Source organism: Wickerhamomyces anomalus (assembly GCF_001661255.1).
Source record: "Wickerhamomyces anomalus NRRL Y-366-8 unplaced genomic scaffold WICANscaffold_2, whole genome shotgun sequence".
Classification (NCBI taxonomy): domain Eukaryota; kingdom Fungi; phylum Ascomycota; class Saccharomycetes; order Phaffomycetales; family Wickerhamomycetaceae; genus Hansenula; species Hansenula anomala.
This window is the reverse complement of record NW_017567111.1, coordinates 750,175-775,721: the sequence shown is the minus strand read 5'-3', so window position 1 is coordinate 775,721 and position 25,547 is coordinate 750,175. Positions and strand designations below refer to the sequence as shown.

Here is a 25,547-nt window from a genome sequence, read left to right as displayed (position 1 = left end):
CACAGGCCAAAATAAAGGAGGGTGACCGCCATTAAAAAAAATTAACATCAAAGCGATGATTTGGAAATTGTTGGATTGAACTGATCCAAGTGGAATCTTTTTTAGAGAGAAAAGAGTGTTCTTTGATCATGGCTGAAGTAGAGGTGAGTAGTGGCTTTTTACTTGGAATTGGTTGTTCCTTTCACTAACAAATTCTCGTCCAGTTGCAACCAAAAGAGGTGTTTTATTGCGGTATCTGTACCTTCCCACCTGAAGTGAGTATTCTATACAATTGGATGGGTTATAATGAGTAACTAACTAATCTGAACAGTACTGTGAATTCGGTGCCACTTTTAAAAAGTGTAAGTTCTGGTTAGAAGAGAACAACAGACAACTTTTCGATCAATTATACTCCGATGATGCTTTAGCTAATGCCACTTCATCTTTATCATTAGAGAAACAAGAAAAGATTGATAAGGACTTACAAAAGAAACAAGCCAAGGAGGAAGCTAAACAAGAGAGAGAATTACAAAAAAAATTGGCCTCCAAAGTTGTTTTGAAAAGAATTGAAAGAACAAAGAGAAAACATGCCATTGCTATATCTGGGTTAGAAGTTTTCGAAATTGATATGAAGAAATTGGCTAAAACATTCGCATCTAAATTTGCCACTGGTTGTTCAGTAACCAAGAATGCTGAAAAGAAGGAAGAGATTATTGTTCAAGGTGATGTTGGTGATGCTGTTGAAGAGTACATTTCTGGATTATTGAAAGAAAAGGGATTAACAGACATCAAAGTTGAACAAATCGAGGAGAAAAAGAAGAAGAAGGCACCACCAGCAATTCCACCTCAATAGATTTATTATATTGCCTTCTTTTTGTTTAAAATGCTTTTAATGATTTTTGATGAATAAAATTGAAATTTCTGTTTGTAGCAAAAATGGCACTTTTTTTTTGCAGAATTTTCTGTGCAAAATGGCGCAAATTTAAAAACGACACGAAATTTTAAAAATTCGAGATTTCAAAAAAAAACAGATCACGGCTTTGAGAATAAAAACATTTTGAACATTATTCAATTAAATTGGTCATTGACAAGTATCACAATGGGGAAAGTGGATAATCCAATCGATACCATACTCCAAAAGAAGGGCTTTGGAATATGGCCTCAAGACGTTGTACAAGTGGAACAAGATGATCCGTTGATTACTGCGTTGAATATTGAATATAGATTTCAACAACATTTAACAATAAACAAATTGGATGGATTGATTCCTTTACAAAACCCAGATTCTAAAATAGATCTTTTCATTGAAGAGTCCAAGTCATTGCTGGCATTGTCTTCTGGACTTGATCCAATAACAAAATTCATATTATTGATCAATGTGGGACATTTTAAGTTTATTCAAAATCAAATTAATGATTCTATTGATATTTTAAAAGCTGCAGATTTAAACTTTGGTTCTCATGCAAATAATTATATTCAATCATTATTTTATAGAAAGCATTTTCTTTTGGCTAATTCATATCATCAATTACAAGATTTCACAAATGAAGAAAAATGGTTAATTACAGGTGTTAATTTCTTTGATAAGATTCCTACATTATCTAATATTGAATCTTTAAAATGGTTAAATTTAATATATTCCAAAGTTTTAAGATTAATTTCAACACCAACTGTGAGTAAATTGGACAAATTTTTCCAAAATAAGAATTTCATCATGTCTTTTATTGATTATTCAATTGATCAAGGTATTAAATATGATCCAAAGGAATTGATAAATTTTGTCACAACAAGGTCAAATTCATTATTATCTTCAACTAAATTCCCCAAATCTGATGAATTGAATAATTATGAATTGGAGGAATTTTTAAGCCAAGTTAATGATTGTAAATTGATCAAACCAGAATTAAGTGCAGATTTAATAGAGAAGGGGATCAATAAAACTTATCAATCACATATTTTATTACGTGCATTAACTAAGAATCTGTTAATTTTGGGTAAAAAAGAGGAAAGTTATCATAGTTTTGAAGTTTATGTTGATTATATTGAAAGATATTATGTTCAAAATAATAATTCATTTAATGATATATTGAGTATTTTAAACACTTTTAAATTAATGTTGAGCTTTAGGTTTAGGGGAAATAAATCAAGTGATGATTTAACTTTAGAAGAATATGATCGTTATGTTTCAATATTGAACAAATTTAAAAAATTATTGGGAAATTTTTATGATGATAATGGAGTTTTGAAGATTGAACAAGATTTTGATTTATTAGATGAAGATTCATTATTATTAAATGTTAATAATGATAAATTGAGACAATTTTTATCAGAAATATGGTATACATTGGCAATTTCCAACATTAGATTATATAAAAGTTCATATTCAATTTTCCCTAAAAATGAATCAATTTTAAAAGAATCTATTGGGTTTTTCAAAAATTCCATATATAATGATTATAAAAATGATGAAATCATTTTACAATATGTTAAATTCATTGCCACATTAAGAAAAATTAAAGAATCTTATTCAATTTTGAAAAATTTCTTGACAAAGCAAACTATTAAAAACTTAACTTTTTTCAAATCATGGCATTTATTAGCCTTAATTGTTTCAATTGAAGAGAATAAAGATGAATCATTTAAAATTATTAATTTTTTAATTAATGAAATTGATGAATTTTTAGAATTAACTCAAGGAGAATCATTATCAATTGAATTGAAAAATTGCTTTATACAAATCAAAATCACACATCTAAGTATTATTGAATCATTATTAGGAGTTGAACAAAGTCTTGATTCATTACCTGAATTATTTGCCTTATACAACAATTTATTCAAGGAGCCAATTGTTCAAGAATCTGAAAAAATTGAATCAAAATCAAATCAATTACATAGAACATCCACATTAGCCAAGATCAAATCAATAAGATCACATAAAGAAGTGAAGACAACACCAGCACCAGCACCACCAACTATAAAAATAAGCATTGAACAAGCCAAGTTATTACAACAAATTTGGTTAGTCACATCAACGATTTATTCCAAGGCCAATTTATTTGAAGATGCACAACAAGCTGTTTTAGAAGCTGAAAAGAGTTTTAAACAAACAAGTGAAACATTAACCACATTAGGATTAATTTCTATTGTTGATGATCCACAATTATCATTAAAATCATTTGAAAAAGCATTAGATATTGATCGTGATTATTCATTAGCTATAATTGGATTATCTAATTTATTTTTACATCAAAATAGTGCACAAGCTAAGATATTTGTTAATGAAAAGGATTCAAGAGCTGCAATTGCCAGAGTGAAAATCTTGTTGGAATTATTAACAGAAAGGTTTAATAGTTCAATGATTTCTGAAGTTTGGTATTTATTATCACAAATTTATGAAGAATATGGAGATAAAAAAAGATTTAGAGATGCTTTATGGAAAAGTGTTGATTTAGAGGAAACTAGACCAATTCGTGATTTTAGGTACGTTTGAATAGAAGGGATTTGTGTATATTCAGGATTGCACCAATGCATAAGTTAATGTCCACATCATGAGATAAGCTGTAAGACTTCTTGATAAATTATTTAAAAAAATATCATTTAAAGGATTTTCATAAAACAATGAAGGTTTCAATTTTGTAACGAATATGACATAGAGTAGTGTTATTATTAATGATGTGATTGAAAAAAAAGCGAATCCATAATAAGATTCTAATTGAAGAATACCAGCACTTGTTCCAAATATTAAAGACGTATAATCCTGAATGTATTGAAGATACTATTATGGTCAGTAAAGGTATGGTTAGGATAAAGCAAATATACCCACTTTCTTGTTGTATTCTATACTAGCACCGTATTTGACTTCTTTATCCATTTTTGTTTTGTGTAAATTGCTTGATTGTTTTGTTCTTTTGGTGAATTCTGAAGTTGTTGATTTGATCAGGTCTATATTTCTTGATCAATTCCTCAGAGAATCCAAACCCACCTGTAGCCATAACAATTTGATTAGTCTTTATATAATCTTCATGTTTATTAATCAAGTCCAAAACTTTCAATCCAATGATTTTACCATTTGATATATCAATATCCACAATTTGACTATTTAATAATAATTTTAAATTCTCTTCATGTTCAACAATCTTATTTTTCAACTTGGAAATTATTTCAAATCCAGGTGGAATATTCGAAGATCTATGAGTTCTTCTTTGAGAATGTCCACCTAATCTATTAACCAAATCTAATGGAACACCAATATCTTGTTGTAACCATCTAATAGCCTCAGTACTCTCTTTAACCAATTTTTGTTGTAAATTCAGATCACCAATCTTCCCACCACTTTTTTTAGTATCTTCAAAGAACCCTTGAACTGAATCTTCAATACCAAATTGCTTTTGAGTTGAAGTTAAAACACCATTAATACCTGAAGAAGCTTTGATAGAATTCCCACCCATCTTATCCATCTTATCAATCAAGATCACGGGGATCTTGCGTTCCAAAAGCTTATAAACACTGGTTAGCCCAGCTAACCCAGATCCAACAACAACAACTGGTAATGTAGGTTGTGACATTGTGGATTTTCTATAAAGTTGATAGATTGAGTAAAGAACCGTGAATAATGCTATATATGTGAATAGCCTCATGTAGTGTAACCTTGAACTTGGATCTAGGAATGGTTCAATTGACACCTTTTTATATACGCATTTCTTGGATTCGTGATTTGTGATGGAGTTAGCTGATTTCTCTAATATGTTCATATCTGTTGCCGAGTAAATGCGAAGAAACAGCACAACCAGAATGAGATTATAAGCGAATTGACTCATATATCCATGAATAAGATGGTGCTACTTAACTATTGCTCGATCACCATCTTTATAACTCTTAAAAGTGGACTGAATTTGATTACAATAATTTCTGGTCACATGACAAATCACATGACCTGGTTTGTTCAACACAAAATTAAAGATTCGAATTCGAATGTTATTGGGATTACCAACAACTAATGGAGCACAAACATTGGGTGAAGGACAAGTTTTATTGGAAAAGATTGGAGCTGAATTGATAGATATGGAGCAAATTCAAATCCATCCAACTGGGTTCATCAATCCAAAAGATCCTGGAAGTAGATGGAAGTTTCTTGCAGCTGAATCACTAAGAGGAATTGGTGGTGTTTTATTGAATACAGATAAGAATGAAAGATTTATTAATGAATTAAGTACAAGAGATGTTGTTAGTCAAGCAATTTTAAAACAACAGGATTCCAAGGCTTTATTAGTGTTGAATGATGATATGTATCAAGATTTTAAGTTTCAATTAGACTTCTATATCAAGCAAGGTTTAGTTGTCAAGACAAGTGTTAAAGATTATTTCAAAGAGAATGCAGGAAAAGTTGTTGATTTACTTTCAAGATATTCCAAAGAGTCTATCAGTGATGAATTCAACAGAGAATACAAGGCACATGTGTTCAAAGAGATGAAGGTTTCAAGTGAGTTGCTCATTGCAGAGATCACACCAGTTGTTCACTTCACGATGGGAGGAGTTAAGATTAATGGTGATGGACAGGTTCTTGACACGAAAGGAGATGTTATTGAAGGGCTCTACGCTGTTGGAGAGGTGAGTGGAGGAGTCCACGGGGCCAATAGATTGGGAGGGAACAGTCTGCTCGAGTGTGTAGTGTTTGGGACGAGTGCAGCGAAGAGAATAGCTGGAGAACTGGGCAAGTTGTGAATAGTTTAATGGATTTGATATTGGTGATTCTGGAGTTAATGTAGGGTTGGCCGAGTCGCAGAAGAGGGCTTTCGCAGCGCAACGAGTGTCTTTGGAAAGCCTGAGAATGGCATAATTAAATAAGATTGAACCCATTTGAACTAATTAATCTCTACCCATTCAAATATACAAAACTCCCTCCAACAGCCAATCAAATCCAATTTCCCAAACTCTGAAAAGAAAACAAAAAAAAAAAACCAGAAAAAAAACAAACAAAAAAAAAAACGTCGAAATTCAAATTCAAAACAACCAAAAACAATCCAAATCCACTCAAAAAAGCACACTTCACAACTAGCGCAAAACTATGGAGCCTCGCAAGAGAAACAGAAAGCCCGTCGTGTGCACCGTGTGCAGAAAGAGGAAGATCAGAGTGAGTTCATTGGCGTTTTGGCGACGCGTCTGTTTTATCCCCGTCTAAAAGCTCTGGAGTTAGCTGGAGATATCAACAACACGAAAACAAGTTACTAACATCAACAGTGTGACAGAGCAAAGCCTGCGTGCTCTGCGTGCAAGAAGTCCAACGTCTCCCACCTGTGCACCTACGAGGAGCCTGCCTGGGCTGCCTACGAGAACAGCTCCACCAACAACAACAGCAGCCAACACGGCTCCTCTGCAAACAACACTCCAGCTCCAAGATCACCATTCACGTTCAAACCAACAGCTACGGCTACTGCTCAGATCCAGCAGCATCAACAACAGGAATTGCAGTTCCAGCAACAACAGTTCCAACAACACCTCCTGCAACAGCAACAGTATCAACAAACATTACAGAACCAGATAGCTGCCAAATATGGTTCAAATGGTAAACCATTAACTGGTGCTGCCACTGCTGCTCCATCCTCCTCATGCTCCACTGCTGGTGGTGCTCCCATCAGTGCACCTTACTATCCATATGGTCCTCCTGATCGAAGAAACCCAGCTCCTCAATATTATGGTGCTGAACCTTCAACTAATAACAATGTCTTATTACCTCCAATTGCAAACCAAACTTACAACAATAACCCTAATTTAATGTCTGAATTGGAATTCCTCAAGAATAGAATTGTTCAAATCGAAGGTTATATGGGTGATCATCCACCTCCTCCTCCTCATCATCAACAACAACAAGGTTCTCAACATGCTCCAAATCAATATTACACAGCACCACAACAACAATTACCACATTATAACCCACCTCAACCTCAACAGCATCAAGCACCACCTTCTCAAACTCAAGCCACAACTCCATATGGCATTCAATTACCTTCTATCAATCAAATTAAACCATTATTTGACCCTGCAAAAGATTCACAACTTCAAGAATCTAAATCACAAGATGAACAACCCCAATCAGATTCAACCACTAAACCAAATGATTCCAATATAGACCCAACTTTAATTGATGAAAGTGAAATCATCACTTCTTTCAAAACAAATACTCCAAATTCAAAATATTTAAACATGGAAAGTAGTGGTATCTTTGAAACTGTTTCATATGCTAAAAAAGATGATTTCCAAACAAATTTTTACCTTTGTTTACAAGCTCATGAGGAAAAATTAAAGGCTCAAAGTGAAATTGAAGAATCTAACACCCCCTTAAGGAAAAGAGTTAAATTAAATGATCATTTCCATAATTTATTACAAAATCCAAAATATCAAGTTGAAACTTTTTTCAAATATGAAGCTACAAATTTAACTGAAATTATTAAAAAAATCAATAAATTATTACCTTATAAAAAAATCATTTGGTTATTAGTGGAGAAATTCTTCACAAGTTTTGCAGATCCATTCATTCCAGTTTTAAACGAGGAAGAATTCTCATTAGCTATAACTAAAATCATTGGTGAAAAAGAATTAAATGATTCCAAAATTAAAATCACTGCTGATGTTAATAATAGTCAAGATTTGGTAAATTTAACTTATCTATTGATGATTTTAAGAATCTCTACAGTTTCATTAACAAATACAATCAAATTGGATAAATTTAACAATTTCTTGTTGAAAAATGCTCCAGTATCACCAGAATTTGATTTTATTATTGAAATAATGTTGATTTTTTTACAAAATTTTAGTATTGATAAAATGACAAGATTAAAATTAAAGCTTTTGGAATTGTTTCTTTTCAATAAAAGTGCAGAATCTAGTGATGTTTCAGATTTTTATCCTGCTGGGTTGGCAATTTCATTAAATTTGAATAATAAAAGTGAAATTGCTTCAAATAATGACCAACTGATCAAGATTTGGTATCATTTATATTTCCAATATTATAATTTGAATATGGTTAAAGGTATCCCAATTTTCTTAAATGATGAATTTTTCAATTTAGAATTATCAAATTTTACAAATGGTAATTTAGGTGAAAATTTCCATAAATCAATTATAAATATTTATGGTAAACAAATTGAATTAAACAAGATAATTTTCAAAATTTGGAATAAGTTATACAATTTCTTGAATCAAGAAGTTACAGTGGGTGGATTAGAACATTTAATTGATGCTTATGATCAATTTGTTTTATCAAATTTTAAAGATTATGATACTTATAAAAAAGAGGTGAATTCAAATTATTCAAACAAATGTTTTAATTTAATCAATAATGCAAATCATAAATTAACTAAAATGAATTTAAACTGTTTTATTTTAATCCATTATGAATCTGAAAAGACAAAAGATAAAGCAAAATTCATCAAACTATTGACAGGTATATTTGATCTTTGTATTGAAAGTGTGGAGAAAAGTTTTGATGTTTTCAAAAATTATAATTCTCATTTCAATGCTGGTTATGAATTCATTGTTTTCCCTTCATTAATTGCATTAGTGGATAAAAATTCAAAATTATTGATGGCCACTGCTCTTAGATTATGGTGGGCTAATAAACCATCTTTAGCAATTTTCAAATTCTTGGTTAATATGGTTGATGAATTGAAAGGCTTTACATTCCTAGACAATTCATTCACTTGTTGGAAGATTAAAATGAAGACTTTACTGTTTATCAATTTATCAAAAGATGCTTATTTGAAAAAAGAAGATGCAATGCCATTACTTGTTAAAAAATTAAATTTGGAAAATGTGGAACAAGATATTAAATTTGATAATTTATATACAAATTTCCAAGATTTTACAGATACTGAAATGGAAACTTTTGAGAAAAGTTTGGATAGATTGAACTCAAAATTTGACAACAAATATTCAAGCATGACCACTTTGGATGAATTTTTCAACAACTTGGAAATTGAACGTCCAGCATTTGATATTAAATTATTTTATTGAATGAATGATTACAACTGATAATACTAATAATAATGATGATACAAACCTAATTATATAAATATACAATGTTTGTGTACTATTACAAGTCATCAAATGTACCAACGACATCTTGTTTCTTTTGCTTCTTCTCCTTTTTACTTTGTCTAACCAAATCTTTCCAATCAACTTGTTCATCTTCATCACCAGACTCAACCAATTCTAATTCTCTTTTTTTGATATCCTTACCAGCACTACGTTCATTTCTTTCAGCTTTTTTTTGAACTTTTTGTGACCAAGGAGTATTTTCTTTGATTTTTTGCTTCTTTTCAATTTTTTGTTCTCTCTTTTCTCTGATTTTTTCCTCTTCAATTCTCTTTTCTTCTTTAACTGGATCCAAATATTTATAATCATTAAAATTCACTTCAGTATCTAAATAACCATCAGCTGGGAAATTATCCTTTAAATAGTTTGTCAATTCTGGCATCTTTGGTAATCTTAACAACCCATACATCTTTGCAACACCTAAATAATCCAAGTTTTGTAATCTGAAAATAGAACTTGCAGTATGTTTTGAATAATATCTAACAAATGACACATATGCTCTGACACCTCTATCATGTCTCAAGCGATCTTTCAAAATCCATTTCTTGATTTGTTCTTGCTTTATCACAGTTTTCGGTTTAATTTCCAATTCATCCAACTCAATTTTTTTAACACTCAAGAAGTCAACATAATCTTCTTCACGGCCTTCATTTAAGAAGACAACAGCTTGACCAACATTATTAGCACGACCTGTACGACCACATCTGTGTAAAAACACATCAGGATCAGTTGGTGGGTCTAATTGAATGACCAAATCAACATTCTCAATATCAATACCTCTAGCTGCAACATCAGTAGTCATCAAGACTGATTTTGAATCGTTATTTGAATCAAATTTCTCCAATGTTTTAATTCTAGAACTTGTCTTTAATTTACCATGTAATGAGTAAAAAGTTAATAAAAGATCATTATCATGTATGAGTTGTTTGAATAAAGAATAAAAATAGTCAACTGACAAACATGTTGGGAAATACACTATAGCCTTTCTGAAATGATAAGTGTCCAAAAAATTGAATAATTGATTCAATTTATCCTCTGGATTCACTATCGTGTAATTTAATTGTAAAGTTTTTGGTTTATGATTCTTAGCATTAACAACAATCTTGACTGGATTTCTCATACCAGTTTTATGGAAATTGGCACTTGCATTCAAAATAGTTGCAGAAAATAACCCAACTCTCTTTTGTTTGGGCAAAGATCTGAAAATGACATTCATCTCTTTTTCAAAAGCCAAATCTAATAATCTATCAGCTTCATCCAATACTAAAGCTTCACAATTCTTCGTTGAGACAATATTCCCACGATTTAAGAAATCAGCCAATCTACCAGGTGTGGCAATCAAGATATGTGGATTCCATTTTTGAAACTTTCTAAGGTCTTCATCTATACTGCTAACCCCACCAACTAAAGTTTGAGTCCTTATACCATCTTCTTTTGGATTGAATTTAAGCACTGATTCGAAAACCTTCTCTATTTGTAATGATAATTCTCTAGTTGGAGAGATGATCACAGCGTTGAAATGTCTTTTCTGGATCATAACAGGGTCCAGTCTCATGATTCTCTCTATTATCGGTATCACAAAGGCCAATGTCTTCCCTGAACCTGTAACAGCCTCCACTATAACATCCTTGTTTTTGGAGAATAATGGGATGGTGGATGCCTGGACTGGAGTCATGGTCTCGAAGCCCAAAGAACTGATGGCGTCTTTGATCCACGGTGTCAGGTCATATTCTAGCTGGTCCCAGCTTAGCGATCTGGTGGCCATTATTATATTGTAATTCTGCTTCTATGTTGGTCTTTTGGAGATGAGATGAGCTCTTGCAATTAACTTTTTTTTTTTTTGGGTATGAAATTTTTTTTTTCACGACAAATCTGACATAAAACCAAAGAACCCAAAACCAGCATTCAAATGAACATTTTGAAGTTTTTCCAAAGATTTGCTGGTTTTAAAATGGTTGATAAAGTTGATTATTCCCAATGGTCTAAAGAGGAACTAGTTGCCAAAGTGTTGGAGTTGGAGAGACAAGTTGTCAAGCCAAAAGAACCTAAGAAATTGAAAAGACAAAACCCATTTGATTTCAGTAAATACAACACCAGGTTCATTGCCCTAAAGTTTTCATATTTGGGGTGGAATTACAATGGATTAGCTATACAGAAGGAACCTACGCCGTTGCCTACAGTGGAAGGTACGATACTTGAGGCCATGAACAAGTGTAAACTAGTTCCATCAATGAATCCTAATGAATTCAAATTTAGTAGGTGTGGGAGAACTGATAAAGGTGTTAGTGCCTTGAATCAAGTGATTTCATTAAATGTTAGATCAAATTTATCACCAGAGGAGCAAATAGATCCGATCAATGATTCTAAAGAGATTGATTATTTGAACATCTTGAACAATATTTTACCAGCAGATATCAAGATTCATGCAGTTTCATTAAGACCACCAAAGAACTTTGATGCAAGATTCAGTTGTAATTCACGTCATTATAAATATATTTTCCATAAAAGAGGGTTAAATTTGGAATTAATGTCTCAAGCTGCCCAATTATATGAAGGTGCCCATGATTTTAGAAATTTTTGTAAATTAGATGGTTCAAAACAGATAACTAATTATGAAAGAACAATTATCCGCTCACAAATAATACCTATAAATGATGAGTTCATGTGTTTTGACTTGGAAGGATCAGCGTTTTTATGGCATCAAGTTAGAAATATGATTGCAATTTTATTTCTTGTGGGACAAGAATTAGAATCACCTCAAGTTGTATTAGACTTGATGGATATCAACAAGACACCAACTAGACCATTGTTTGATATGGGATCAGATATCCCCTTAATCTTGTATGATTGTAAGTTCCCACCAATTGAATGGAAACAACCTCCAGTTTGTGTCAAGGCGGAAAAGACCGTGACTAGTACTTACTCAACATGGGTTCAAACACAAATTAAATCACAAGTTGCAAGATATATGTATGAATTGTTTCATGATAATCTAGACGTTGATGAGTTTGATAAAGAGATGAAGAGAACTAGAGTTAATTTAGGTGATGGTAAGGGGAAAATCAGTGCTGATTATATCCCATTAAGTAAAAGGGAAAGACAAGAAGGTTATGAAGTGATTAATGAGAGATGGACAAAGAAGCGTAAATTAGATAAATAGATTTTAAACTATGTACATTTATTAATCTATCTATTATAATCGACAAACCTAATCAAATTGTCAATAAATTTCCGTAATCTTTTAGTAGTTTGAGGTAATATCATCATATTGTTTTCAAACAAGTTTGGTTTAAGCTTATCCATAACTTGTTTGATATCTGGATTTTCAAGATTTTCAAGATTTCCAAGATTGATGTGGAATAAATTATTTTTAATTTCATAAACATTCTCATCATTTGGGGAGCAATTAATCACCACTGAATGCCGATTAATTTTCAACAATGCATCTTCTAAACCTTCAATATCTGGAAGAACAACATCATTCAAAATTTCATTCTGTAGCAACTTCACGACATCAGTATCCGTTGTAAAGCTCGAAGCCAAACCTAAGGGAACCAGTGTGGATCTAACTTCTTCAATATCAGCTGAATGGGTACACACAAGATCTAAAACCTCATCATGGACAGCTAATGAAGAGTAATAGTTGAAATCATTATCATTATCATTGAGCTTTGTGGAATCATAAGCTGTTATGAAATGTGTCTTGGATTCATCAAGATAAGTATCATTATGAATCTCTTTAAACAGATATTCTTCATATTGTACAGCTAAAATGTCCAATGTTACATCATCTGGATTTTCCAACATGTATGCATTTTGTTGGTATTGAACATCTGTGATGATGGTCATTTCATCAATACTAATTTCATCTTCTGGTGGGAAATCAACATCATAAAAATCAAGAGCCTCAGCAAGATATTGTGGTTCTATTTTATCTGATGTATAAAGACAAAACAACCTAAGCTTTATGGGAGGTCTTTCAAACGAGACAAAAGATTTAAGTTCTCTTTTTCTTCTAATAACGCCCAATTCTTCTGCGATTGTGGGTACTGAAAGGGTTGAATAGTATTCTTCGACATCAAAGGGTATTGAATTCTCAACTGCAATCATTGAATGAGAATTAACAGCTTCAGCATCGTAATTTGTCTCTGTATTTGTATCAGGTTGATCCTGTAATGCCATCAACTCCTCTAAACTTTTGTCATCTTGTATTATGGTTGCATAATGGTGATGTTCATTTATAGAGACTGGTGAAAAAATTCTATCATTTTGACCTGATCTTGCAGCAAGGTAATTATATTTAGCCGAGTTCAGTGGTATAGCACACTCATCAATTTGCTCAATCATCAGTTCATTAAATAATCTGCTTACAACATTGTGTGTTTCAAAATTCCACTTCACTTTATCCACGGTTGTCATTGTAACGGTACTTGTCAAATAGGGGAGTGGCATGAATGTATTTTTCATCTTGCTATGTGTCTCCAGCACCTGCTTGTTATTGATGATGTATGATCCAGCAGACCCCATTGTAAGGTTTCTAATGTTTGGAGCCAACCATAATTGCCCATCATCTGAATCTTTAGCTATAGAGAATTTCAACATAAGGGCCTTGGGGAAAGATACATCTCTTGTTACTTTGTCCATACGCATGGGGCTTGCCAATGTTCTTGCTAATACGTTAGACTCTAGATCATATCTCCTTAGTGATGTGCTTTCTTTACTCAGAACTTTTCTGGATCCATCCCATTTGTGATATTGTGTGAACAATGGAGAAGTGCGTTTCTTTGGTGGTTCTGGCTCGTACTTGCTCCAGTCTCGACGAGTGGCATGTGACACTGACCTCACTGAGAATACTCTGCCCTGCCATTTCCTCACTGGCCTCAGCACAAGACACCGGCTATTCATGATCTTTATTCGTTTTGATTCACAGCTTTTTTGTGACAGAAATGGTGAAAATTTTCAGATTTTTCAATGGGTTCGAGATTTTTTTAATAGTGGTTAAATTTGGTGAATCTGGAGAAAATGCCACCAAGATCCATTCCAAATATCAAACAAATCCAATTAATTTATCCATAATAAAATCAATCACAATATCTCATTTTTCAACTATCAAAACTTTCTCAAATTTCCCTTTAATTTCCATCTTTTTGACCCATTTTTCTCAACTCAGAAAGTCCGTCCGAAAAAAAAACCTGAAAAATCATCAACTTCAAAAACATTTCACCATAAAACCTTTAAATTATTCTAAACCCATTCAATTCCCATGTTCCAAACAATATTCCCAAGGCTCAAGAGCCCATTGGCTGCCCAGATAAGAGCCAATTCCACAACGGCCTCGACCCAGCTGTTCAGAGACACAATGTCCAGCATCGCAAACCAAACAATGATCTTGACAGCACCTCATCACAATGAAGAATCCCATATCGATATAACAAGATTGTACAAAGGTGTTACTTTATCAAGTGTCACCTCCTTGTCAATCAATCCTAAGCCATTATTACAGTTCAACCTTCAAAAACCATCAACAACTTCTGAATTCTTGCACAGTCATAAATATTTTGCTATTCATATATTGGCACCTACAATTGAAAGTGCTTCATTGGCTAAATTGTTTAGTAGGAAACGTGTTTTCGATGTGGAGAAGGGGGAATATGTGCCTTTTGCACCTTTTAAAGAATTGGAAAAAGATGTTGACTATGAAGTTTTACATAAGGATGGTGTTGTTGATTTAGAAATTGATGGATTTACATTACCGATCCTAAAGAACAATGTTGAAAAAGTTATTATTTGTAAAAAATATAATCATTTTGATATACAAGATCATGAGATTTGGATTGGTGAGATTAAAGAAATTAAAAATTATAATTCGGGAGCTAAAACTGGAGGTTTATTAAATTTTAATAGAAATTTCCATATAGTGGGTAATGAAATTGAATAGTTGAACCAAATCAAATGATTTTAATGAATTAATGACACGTCATACAACTAATTAGCATATGAAAAGTACAGATACAAATATATATTCTCATTTTTTTTAAACAGGCATATTACTCAATTATCATTGTCTCATCAATGCTTCATTTTTTAAAACTTCATTTTCCTTTGTTAAATTCAATGCATCATTTTCAATCTTGTCAATCTCCTTTTTAAACTCATTTAATAATGAACTTCTTTTTTCTTTTCTTTTAGCTCTTAAATTCAACCTTTTAGATAAATCTGATTTGAAAATATCTTCCAATTCTTTATCAATGTTAATTATATCATTTTGTAATTTTGTTAATTTATTGATCAATTTCTCTTTTTTAGAATTTGCAAAATCAATATCAGAATTTAAATCTGATAAAGTTTGTCTTTTAATTGATAGTTTATCATTGAATTGATTTTTAAAATTTGTGAAATTTCTTGAATTTGTTTCAAATTTTCTTTTTTCAACAAGATAAATTTCATTAATTTCATTTTCTCGAAGTTCAATTTCACTTGTTTCTTGTTCAATCTTGGTGAAATCTTCTTCAACTTGTTTAACTGAAATTCTTAATGACATAACTTTTTTATAATTTTTTTCATCATTCTTATCACTATTACTAATTTTCCCCTTTAAAATTTCAATATCTTGTTTATAAGAATTAATTTTTTTGGAAATTTCCTTTCTTGTTTTTTTCAATTTTAATTTTTCTTTAACGAGATTATCATTAGTTGTAATTAATGATTCTTGTAATGTGATTAATGGTGATAAGACTTTTGAAGTATTATTTTTAGCAGACCCATTTGAATCAGTGGTACTAACAATCAAATCATCAATCAAATATTTTTTCTTATTACCACATGGATCTTCATCTTCAATAATGAATTGAATATCATATTGAGATGAAGGAGTTAATCCACCAACGATAAAATACTCTTCACCATTATATTCACCTCGTGAAACTTGATACCAAATAACACCATTAACTCTAATGATTATTAAGCCCTGGTTATGATTCTTCAATTGGAAACTAATCAAAGTTTCACCAATATAATTGATAAATATTGAAATTTTTTTGTTGTAATAATTGTTGGAATCTTCTTCAAAATTGACAAATTTATATTCATCATACTTGTTGACATAATCTGATAGGACTAATGAATTATCGTCATTATTAATTTCCACTTCACCACTATAAATATCTTTTCTTAAACTCATGGCTTTTGCAGTTGATAAAAGGGACCATAATGGTTGAGTTGATTTAATTGATTTTTTAGGTTTAGTGAATGAAGAATTGACAAAGATTTCAAAATTTTCAGCAACAATAGTAGCTGATGAAACTGACTCATCATCTATATTAACATTAGTTTGAGGGTAAGAAGCTGGTGCATCGTCATCACCGCTTTTAACTTCTTCCTCAATTGGTAATGGAGTTTTAGCTAAGTCTTCTGATAATGATACTTCCACTCTTTTATTTTGTTCATCCTTATTGTTTAGTATGATATTGTTTGTGGGTTGAGATGAAGTTGTTGTATTGTTTAGTTCATTTGATAATTGATTAATTGTTTTGGAAATGACGTTATTTTTGAACCTAGATGCAAACGCAACTAATATGACATGAATTGATAAAAGCAAATTGAAATAATTGATGAGATATGTTATGAATTTAATTGAGAATTCTGTATAATTGAAATGAGAAAAAAATGAAGTGTTGCTTGATGATGTGAAGACTTTTCTATTTGTGAGTATTAAAAACAAATTTCGTAAAACTGAAGTGAATTGCAAGTTAACATTTGAAAGATAGGGGAATAAATAAGGGTTTAAACTTATTGTTATTCCATAATGAGAATCTAAATATAGGACCCCCAACTTGAAAAGGTGATCCAATATGATGACAAACAGACAAGCATAAAAAGATTCAGATATTTGGTTCCCACCACTTAAACTTGATGCAATGATTGATTTTGATAGAACGAAAACAACTTTGGTTATATTTGGAGCTGTTGATTTCAATAGGGCGCCAAAAGCCAGATCAAACAGTACAATGAGACCGTATTGAGAAAACAATTGGGATGGGGATTCTGTAGTTGGTGTAATGGATGGGATTGTAGAGGATGGATGAGATTGTGCTGATGATGATGGTGATGGCGCTGATTTGAACAATTTTGTAAACAGCCTTGATACAAAAGCCTTTGAAGATGAAAACAGAATGTACAGGGACAAGATGACCAGCGACAGAGGCTGTGGCAGCGAGAGCAGGACGACCAAGATGGCTAGCGTATCCTTCAGCGAGTCGTGAGGGATAATGGGCGTTATTGGATCCATGTTGATGTGATCTTGAGCTGTACCTGAACCATATGAACACTTTGGATGATCTTTTTTGGAAGTTGAGCCCAGCTGGATTTGGTTGGAACTGGGTAAGAGCGATCTGGTAGAGTCCTCTTCACTTGGATACGGCACTCCCCTGAACAGAATATGACTTTGTCTTTTGGCTTTGGCTTTGGCTCTTGATTTTGTATGGCGAAATCGAGTTTTTGTCGTTTGATTGTTTTTTTTTGGGCGAAAAAAAAAATGGGTCACGTGAGTAGATAGTGGCACATTGGGAAATGGCAGATGATTAAATGAATGATGAGCTTTGTAAGGGAATTATTGGGTTAGTGAATTATATTTGAGTGATTCCAATATTATTGGGATCATGTAAGGTTTCAAAGTATTTCATGAGAACATTTTTTGATCTGTCGATCACATAGTGAATTAATTCAATAATTACGATTATTAAAGCCATATATAATTAATCATATAATTCACATAAAATCACTATTTGAATTCCCACAATTAATTTACACAATATCAATTAGTTATTGGAACGTACTTTCAGGCATATTAATTATAATAATTAATAATTAATTGATCATCTTTCGTTTTTAATAAATATTAAATTATGATTTCAAACTGCATAGCACATTATAAATTAATATTATTCCGGTATGACAACCAATGTCACCAATTTAAACACCTAAAACACCATAAAAAGACAAATCCTTCAACGAACAGCACCTTTATCCACCAGTTAACACATAAGCCAATCAAACTTACCAAATATTAACCAATATCATCACTTTTCCAAAGTGCTCCAAAGTGTTTAACTGACACGCTTCAAATTGACAGCCACCAAATTTTCCATTGAAAAAAAAAAACACATAAATGAAAATTTCCAACAATAGCATCAACAAACCAATAAACCAACAATTCTCAGACCATCTTTGGTATAAATATGGCAAAGAAGAGAAGGATTTCATCAGTCACAGTATCTTCTGGTAATGACCCAGCATTGGATGCCAAACTACTAAATTCGTTGATAGATCAAGGTGTAAATTTTGATCTTCTTGCAAACCCAGATTTCAAAAGTTTTATAGAGGGAAATAATCCAAATTTCAAATGTCCATCTACAAATGTTGCCAACAAGTTTACCGAAATTTCAGCATCCAAGTATATTCAACATGTTGCCTCCACTATATCTAATTCAGATTTCCCATTTGTTTACTTGATGATGAGTTTTTGGAGATATTCAGGAATAAAACTAATGAATTTAAACATCCAATATTACGACAACGCTAGAAGAACTTGTTGTATTGGTGTTTTCAAAGTTAAATCGTTTAATGAGGAAGCAATAGCCAATTTGATTGTCAATAGATTGAAAGAATTACATCTAAATAAAACAGTTATTGGTGTTACATCTGATAATTCATCATTTGCCAAAGAGATCAAGAAAAAACTATTACAATCAAGTAAACTACCAATGTTAAAGAAAGAATGTCTATTTGGTTGTTTAATCAATGTGTTGAAAGATGCATTATATACATTTACTGGAGTGTATCATCAAGAAATGAAATTGAAAAAAGGCACAGATCATGATTCAAGTGCAGAGGCTTCAAATACAGATTCAACCGAGATTGAAGAACAAGTTTTCATTAAGCCTGAACTAGAGGATAATTATGCTGATGATGAAGAAGAATCTGAAGACGAAGAAGAAGATGAAGATGAATTATATAGAGATAAAGCTAATAAAAAGCAGCAACAACAACAAGAATCTGAGAGAGAAGAAAAATTGGTCCATATGAATAGTATAGACTCTGACTATACAGTGAGGTTAGATAATAAACCAATGTCTTTAAGGGAGGAAAATCATGAATTAAAAGAATTGAATGAAATATTATATTACACAGTGACAACAAAAGTTCAAAGGCAAAGGAATTTTTATTCAATAGGTTCATGTTTGAAACAACTTTATGATTTTTTACAAGATTCAGAACTTTTATTGATGGATCATTTAATTGATTCATCAGTTCATTTTGGTATTCTTGAAAATTTAATAATTAGACTTTCACAAATTGAAAATTTATCTAAAAATCTTGATCATACACCAACTCTCAAAGCTGCAACTATCACAGTCAAGAAATTAACAGACTATTGGGAAGAAGTTAAAACAAATCCTATATTAATGATGGCTAGTCAAATGTTTGATTTAAATAAAATGAAGAGCTTATATTCAGCATTAAATAAAGATCAAGAAAATTTACTTTCTGAATATTTACCCAAGATGGGTGAACATGAACAAAACAATTCAATTCCAACTAAAAAAATTGAAAGTGCAAATATTGATAGTACTAATGGGTTTTATCATACTAATGGGAATAAGAGGAAAAGACAACTTGAAGATGATAGAATGTTGGAACTTAGAGAAAAATTAGGATTAGGTGTCCATAGACCTGGTCAAGAAAGTAAAGAGAATCAAGATGGTTCTGCAGAACTTACACATTTTAAAAGTTTTTTCATGACATCTAAAATTTTTAAAGAGTTGAAACCGAATCAAGTTGTTAAATTTTATTTTCAAGATAATGATGATGAAGATATTGAATATAATTTGAAAGGGTTATATCCCAATATTTCCAAGTTGGCCAAAATTGCTGCAATAACACCTGTCACATTATTAGAATGTGATCGATCAAGTGAATATGCTAAAACTGTCATGTTTGTTAATAAGTTTAGTACACATATAAATCATGTGGAGAAAGTTTCAAATTTGACTATTGTCAAGTCATTTTTAAAAAATCATAGGTGATATGAAATCAGTAATTGGATGAATGAATGAATGAATGACGACTGGAACAGTTGTTACGTAGTTGTTTCAAGGGGTGATAATCTACATTAAAAGCTAAGCATCAGATAGATCTCTATTGTGCACCGATTTGGACATTGTCAGAGCATGGTTTCAACATGAAACGAGATCTAAATTGTGCCTATCCACAAAATAACGTACGTATCAAATTTTTTTACGATTAATGATTTTTTTGATTCAAGTTCGTTTTTGATGTTTTAAGTTTTTGAGGCAACGGTCAATGGACTAAAAAAAAAGTGGAAAAAACTAGGTGAAAATAGTGATTTAAATGTCAATTAAAGTGGATATAGATTTACATATACTAATGAATGTATTCTCTATAATCTTAGAGTAAATTCTCTCGTTTCAACCCAGTTTCAACTGGTTTTCGTGTTGGTTTTGCAAATTATTGATGCAAATTTCTACATGCTGCAACTAATTTAAAAACCGCATACGCTGCATCGAGGAATAAAATTTTCACAAACAACCAAAAAAACAAGTTAAAACCCACAATCAGCTGAATCTTGGGACCTCCTCAATCGAGTCGTATCCAAGATTTGAGGTGTCATTTTCCCAATCAAAATCTGTTGAAACAAGTGGTGCCATTTTTATATAAAGAAATCAAATCCTTTCAAGATCTCTTATACCCCTGACTTGATCAACAACCAGTCATCATGGATATCTCCAACAACAATAGCTTTAGAAGAAGCTTTTCAATGAAAAGAGCTAGTCTTAATAAAAAAATGAATAAATTCATAAATACAACACCAAAGAGAATGAAAGGACGACCAAATGTCCCACCACCATTAAATCTTGATCCATTAACACCACCACCAACGGTTCAACAACCTAAAAGGATACATGGTGAGTTTCAATTAGATTCCCCATTTTTAGGTTCCTCAAATCCATATAATTTAGATGAAGAAGATGATGAATCACCAACATTCCAAATAAAGCATAATAAACAGAATAACAAGTCATTTTTGAAAAATAATTGTTGTTTTTGTGAAGAACCATTGATTAATAAATTATCTGGTGAAAGAATATTAGAATTGGATTGTAATCATCAATCACATTATGATTGTTATTCATTGATGATTAATAAACAAGATATTAATGATTTTCCAGTTTGTTGCATTTGCTCCAAGAGGACAAAACCAATAGATGATGATATCATTGAAGAATTATATTCCAAGACATTAGTTGAAGAGGATGAGGAGGATGAAGAAGAGGATAGTATAATGGAATTACCAAAACCTCAATATAGTTCCACACCATTCACACCACAAGAACAAATCATTCAAAATTGTTCCAGTGCAGGGTTTCAAAGTTCCAAACAATCAAGGTTTTCATTAGCTTCAAGTATGGATTCATCAATTTCAAATAATAGTCAATATTTAATTGAGGATTTAATTAAACCGAATGTTCATATTATTTCTGAATTTAATAAAGTTCAAGTGTTTGATACGAATGATGATATAACGATTGGATCAGTTTTAAATATTTTCACATCAAAATTTGGTGAAGATTCCAAGAAAAATAATGATGAATTTAAATTAAAACAAGATATTAATGGTAAAATTGTTGAAATTTTACAAAGGAAAATCATTGATAATAAAGGTATAAACTTATCAAATTTATCAAAATTACGTATCTTTGATTTTGTGGAGATTAGTCTTGATGGATATAATTGGGAATTTGTTCAATTTTTCATATTTATGAATTTTTTATTAATTTTAAATGAAGAAGGAGATTCCATTATAGGTACAATTATGATTAAAGAACATTTCTCCAAATTGATTAAAATTAATGATTCCACTATTATCCTATATTTCATTTCATCAACATTACCAGAATTACAAATCCGTTCAAACAACAAGATTTTAATTTCCAAATGGGTTGATTTTTTCAATAATAAATTACATAAAGATTCAGAGATCCCATTAATACAAATGACCACTAATGGCTGGGATTTAATTAATGATGGCACCATGGGCATACCTTTAGAAGTGGTGAGATTTAATGAATTGACAAGTAAAGGATTAGATTTACCATTTCAATTGATGAAGAATTTTTTACCAAGACCTTCAATTTTACCTAAAGCAATAATTATGACAATTTCATTAATAAATACCACGAGGTTAACAAATGATGAATATTTGAGAAATTTACAAGGAATCATTAAATCAACGTTATCTGAATTAGGCTCCACAGTGGATAAATTTGGATTAGTTATAATTGGACGTGATGGTAATAGAGTTGTTGGGATAGGGAAGGGTACTTTTATTGGGATGGTTAATTCATCATGGTCAGGATGGGGAGAATTGATTGAAGAATTACAAGTTTTCCAAAGTAAGATTGGATATTTACAAGAGTTGAAGATTGGGTTGAGAACAGTGGAGAAGTTGATTAGTACGGTGCCTGAACTGAATAATGATGAGGATGATTATGGGGTTAGGAAGTTGATGTTGATAAGTGGTAATGAACAGGAAGGTGATGAAGGTGTGTTGAATGAAGGGTTGATTCATAAGATTATGATTGATTATAAATTTTCTATTCATCAGGTTTTGATATGTGAGAAATATTCAAAACAACATGAATATGTTTTTAATATGATTAATGGGTTTAAGAATCATCATCAGTTCCAATTTAATAGATTTAATGAATTTTCCAAATTTATTGAAGAGATTCCAAATATTTTCACCCAAATGGATAAGATCATTATATCACAATTTAATATTGAATTGAAGATTGAGAATCCAGATTTTATTAAATTTGAATCAATTGAATCAAATGGTGTTATGCAAAAAACTGATCAAGATAATTTGAAATTATTTATAAATGATATGATTGATGGTGATTATGAAAACATTAAATTCAACTTTACAATTGATTTATCCAAATTGAAAAAAGAGTATGATGTTCCATTTAATCAATTTATTGAATTACCTATATTAAATTATTCATACAATTATAATGGTATTAAATCAAAGAATTCAATTTTCAAATTGAAATTACAAATTCAAGAAAGTACAAGTACAAGAAAGAGAAAGATTGAAACCATGTCATTAATGTCACCTATTGAAGGGAAAGTTGAAGATGAAGATGGTGATGTTGAATTTATTGATATACCATTATTACCCCCATTATCATCATTTAAGGATTCAATATATGTTAAGAAGCAAATAGAATTAATGATTTTGGAAACATTGCGGGATGATACTTCCAAAGGTATAAATGAATTAATTTCGTTAATATTTGGATTAATTAGAGGTTGTTCCACAAATTATACAAGTTTTTATAAAGATTCAAAATTTAATGAATTTTTCAAAAATTTTAATAATTATGTTGATTTTTTAATTGGAGAATTGAATAAATTACAAAAAGCTGGAAATGATGATGAATTTAATAGAATGAGATTAGATTTTATAAATTCTATAAAGATTGGGGAGTATTAATAAATGAAGTTATGATTGTATACTGATTATGTAATCACCATACACTCTTATTAATTACCTATTTAAACCTTGATGAGACATAATTAAAACAGTAGTTAATTGTATCTAAATGAATTAATCAATGAAATTGGCTATTATTTCCTTTTATTTAATCACTAATTCTTTCATCTCCACTTACAAATTCATAGCTCGGGCCAGCCCCTGATGCTGACATAACGCACTGGGCTCTGGCCAATCAGGGTCGAGAAAGATGGCCTTACCCATCTCATCGCTCTAGATGTCAAATTCATTACAAAAGGGTTAGATGACATGATTATTAAAGAGGAGAATATTGGGAGGATATAAAGGGATTGGAGTATCCTTGGGAAGAACATTGAAATAGTTGATCAATTCATCAAGGTATAATGAGTACAATTCAATTAGCTAAAACCACATTCAACAAGAAACTCATCTATGGGTTATTAGGAGCTGGGTCCATTACGATTATAGGATCACAATTGTACCAAGATCAACAATCCAAAAAGTATTACAAATTCCCAAACAATAATCAAAACCACAAGAATTATGGTAAAGCTTTAATTGCAGGTTCAGGATTAAATGTTGCATTAGCTTCAAAAGATCATGAAGGTGATTATCAGAAAATTTATAATGATATTGCAACCAAAATCCGTGATAATGATGAATATGATGAATATATTGGATTTGGACCAGTCTTGGTTCGTTTAGCATGGCATTTATCAGGTACTTTTGCTAAGAAGGGATATCAGGGTTGTCCTCATCAAACTGGTGGTTCATATGGTGGGTCTATACGTATTGATAAAGAGGCTAACGATCCTGCAAATAATGGGTTACAAAATGGGAGATGGTTTTTAGAGGAGTTTAAAACCAAATATCCATGGATTAGTTATGGAGATTTGTATACATTGGGAGGAGTTGTTGCAATTCAAGAGATGGGTGGTCCAAAGATTGGTTGGAGACATGGGCGTAAAGATCAAGGTGAAGATTTTGCACAGACTTCGAGATTACCAGATGCTTCTCAGGATGCTGATTATGTTCGTGGATTGTTTGGTCGTATGGGATTTAATGATCGTGAAGTTGTTAGTTTGATTGGAGCTCATGCCCTGGGGTCCTGTCATGTTTTAGCACCAGTTTTACCAGGACAAAAGAAGAGCAGTGGACCAGGTTCAGGATACACTGGTCGTTGGACAGCGTCTCCTAATTTCTTCACCAATGAGTTTTATAGGTTATTACTTGAAGATAGATGGGAGTTCAAGGACTGGAGTGGACCTAGACAGTATGAGGATAAGGATGGGTTGATGATGTTGCCTACTGATTACGCCTTGATCCAGGATCCAAAGTACAAAGAATGGGTTGTGAAGTATGCCAAAGACCAGGATCTGTTCTTCAAGGACTTTGCCAAAGACTTCCAGAAGCTGTTGGAGCTGGGGATAGAGTTCCCAAGGGAGTCCAAGGTGTTTTACTTCCAGACGTTGGACGAGCAGGAGTGATGTAATGGGTTAGTAATACTATAACATAAACATATAATTTAACTAATAAACTAATAACTAGTAGATCTAAACTAGACTAAAGTAATTTCCATTCTCTTTTCTTTTGTCATTGCGCTTGAGTGAAAAGGTGCCATGACACAAGATTTCGCACAATGATGTCACGGATAAACACAGAGACTAGCCCTCGGATAAACACAGGAGACAAGGGCCTAGACCTGAATAGTCCCCCTTTAATAGCCTACCCTATAGAATATTCTTCCGGACCCCAATCCCGAGCACCGGCCTAGGCCCAGCTCCTTCCCCCCGGAACTCACCGTTTCTTTTCGGGACAAAAACAAATTTTGTTTTTTTTCAATTTGGAAAAAACTATAAAAACCCTTTGCAATTCCAAT

The 25,547-nt window shown here is 31.7% G+C and overlaps 13 protein-coding genes across 13 annotated transcripts; 8 read left to right on the top strand and 5 right to left on the bottom strand.

Annotated features, from left to right (window-relative positions):
• Window positions 1–128: 128 nt before the first annotated feature.
• TMA22 (Tma22p) lies at window positions 129–832 on the top strand (the record flags this gene model as incomplete). The annotated part of the gene is made up of 3 exons (XM_019185504.1): window positions 129–150; window positions 217–254; window positions 311–832. The coding sequence occupies 3 exons, from the start codon at window positions 129–131 to the stop codon at window positions 830–832; spliced, it is 582 nt and encodes a 193-aa protein (XP_019040084.1).
• Window positions 833–1,078: 246 nt separating this feature from the next.
• Window positions 1,079–3,469, top strand: YPP1 (Ypp1p; the record flags this gene model as incomplete). Its single annotated transcript, XM_019184571.1, has 1 exon — window positions 1,079–3,469. The coding sequence occupies one exon, from the start codon at window positions 1,079–1,081 to the stop codon at window positions 3,467–3,469; it is 2,391 nt and encodes a 796-aa protein (XP_019040083.1).
• Window positions 3,470–3,490: 21 nt separating this feature from the next.
• EMC6 (Emc6p) lies at window positions 3,491–3,751 on the bottom strand (the record flags this gene model as incomplete). The annotated part of the gene is made up of 1 exon (XM_019181448.1): window positions 3,491–3,751. A coding segment is annotated over one exon (261 nt), but the record flags the coding sequence as incomplete, so codon positions are not given.
• A 91-nt stretch (window positions 3,752–3,842) lies between these two features.
• On the bottom strand, window positions 3,843–4,544 carry WICANDRAFT_61438 (uncharacterized protein; the record flags this gene model as incomplete). Its single annotated transcript, XM_019183174.1, has 1 exon — window positions 3,843–4,544. One exon carries the CDS (start codon window positions 4,542–4,544, stop codon window positions 3,843–3,845), a length of 702 nt encoding a protein of 233 aa, XP_019040081.1.
• A 406-nt stretch (window positions 4,545–4,950) lies between these two features.
• WICANDRAFT_77545 (uncharacterized protein) lies at window positions 4,951–5,700 on the top strand (the record flags this gene model as incomplete). Its single annotated transcript, XM_019184570.1, has 1 exon — window positions 4,951–5,700. One exon carries the CDS (start codon window positions 4,951–4,953, stop codon window positions 5,698–5,700), a length of 750 nt encoding a protein of 249 aa, XP_019040080.1.
• A 343-nt stretch (window positions 5,701–6,043) lies between these two features.
• On the top strand, window positions 6,044–8,988 carry WICANDRAFT_77544 (Zn(II)2Cys6 transcription factor domain-containing protein; the record flags this gene model as incomplete). Its single annotated transcript, XM_019184569.1, has 2 exons — window positions 6,044–6,109; window positions 6,217–8,988. 2 exons carry the CDS (start codon window positions 6,044–6,046, stop codon window positions 8,986–8,988), a joined length of 2,838 nt encoding a protein of 945 aa, XP_019040079.1.
• Window positions 8,989–9,067: 79 nt separating this feature from the next.
• SPB4 (ATP-dependent RNA helicase SPB4) lies at window positions 9,068–10,834 on the bottom strand (the record flags this gene model as incomplete). The annotated part of the gene is made up of 1 exon (XM_019181430.1): window positions 9,068–10,834. The coding sequence occupies one exon, from the start codon at window positions 10,832–10,834 to the stop codon at window positions 9,068–9,070; it is 1,767 nt and encodes a 588-aa protein (XP_019040078.1).
• A 186-nt stretch (window positions 10,835–11,020) lies between these two features.
• Window positions 11,021–12,229, top strand: DEG1 (pseudouridine synthase DEG1; the record flags this gene model as incomplete). The annotated part of the gene is made up of 1 exon (XM_019181513.1): window positions 11,021–12,229. The coding sequence occupies one exon, from the start codon at window positions 11,021–11,023 to the stop codon at window positions 12,227–12,229; it is 1,209 nt and encodes a 402-aa protein (XP_019040077.1).
• A 26-nt stretch (window positions 12,230–12,255) lies between these two features.
• Window positions 12,256–14,074, bottom strand: RRG8 (Rrg8p; the record flags this gene model as incomplete). The annotated part of the gene is made up of 1 exon (XM_019184090.1): window positions 12,256–14,074. Exon 1 carries the CDS (start codon window positions 13,972–13,974, stop codon window positions 12,256–12,258), a length of 1,719 nt encoding a protein of 572 aa, XP_019040076.1. The 5' UTR covers window positions 13,975–14,074.
• Window positions 14,075–14,713: 639 nt separating this feature from the next.
• On the bottom strand, window positions 14,714–17,523 carry NNF2 (Nnf2p). The gene has a single exon (XM_019186213.1). The coding sequence runs from the start codon at window positions 17,354–17,356 to the stop codon at window positions 15,128–15,130; it is 2,229 nt and encodes a 742-aa protein (XP_019040075.1). The 5' UTR covers window positions 17,357–17,523; the 3' UTR covers window positions 14,714–15,127.
• A 782-nt stretch (window positions 17,524–18,305) lies between these two features.
• Window positions 18,306–20,153, top strand: WICANDRAFT_61431 (uncharacterized protein; the record flags this gene model as incomplete). Its single annotated transcript, XM_019183173.1, has 1 exon — window positions 18,306–20,153. One exon carries the CDS (start codon window positions 18,306–18,308, stop codon window positions 20,151–20,153), a length of 1,848 nt encoding a protein of 615 aa, XP_019040074.1.
• A 710-nt stretch (window positions 20,154–20,863) lies between these two features.
• FAR1 (cyclin-dependent protein serine/threonine kinase inhibiting protein FAR1) lies at window positions 20,864–23,647 on the top strand (the record flags this gene model as incomplete). Its single annotated transcript, XM_019184568.1, has 1 exon — window positions 20,864–23,647. The coding sequence occupies one exon, from the start codon at window positions 20,864–20,866 to the stop codon at window positions 23,645–23,647; it is 2,784 nt and encodes a 927-aa protein (XP_019040073.1).
• On the top strand, window positions 23,637–25,459 carry CCP1 (cytochrome-c peroxidase). The gene is given in 3 exon segments (XM_019186212.1): window positions 23,637–24,015; window positions 24,034–25,178; window positions 25,203–25,459. 1 exon segment carries the CDS (start codon window positions 24,052–24,054, stop codon window positions 25,153–25,155), a length of 1,104 nt encoding a protein of 367 aa, XP_019040072.1. The 5' UTR covers window positions 23,637–24,015; window positions 24,034–24,051; the 3' UTR covers window positions 25,156–25,178; window positions 25,203–25,459.
• The last annotated feature ends 88 nt before the right edge of the window (window positions 25,460–25,547 follow it).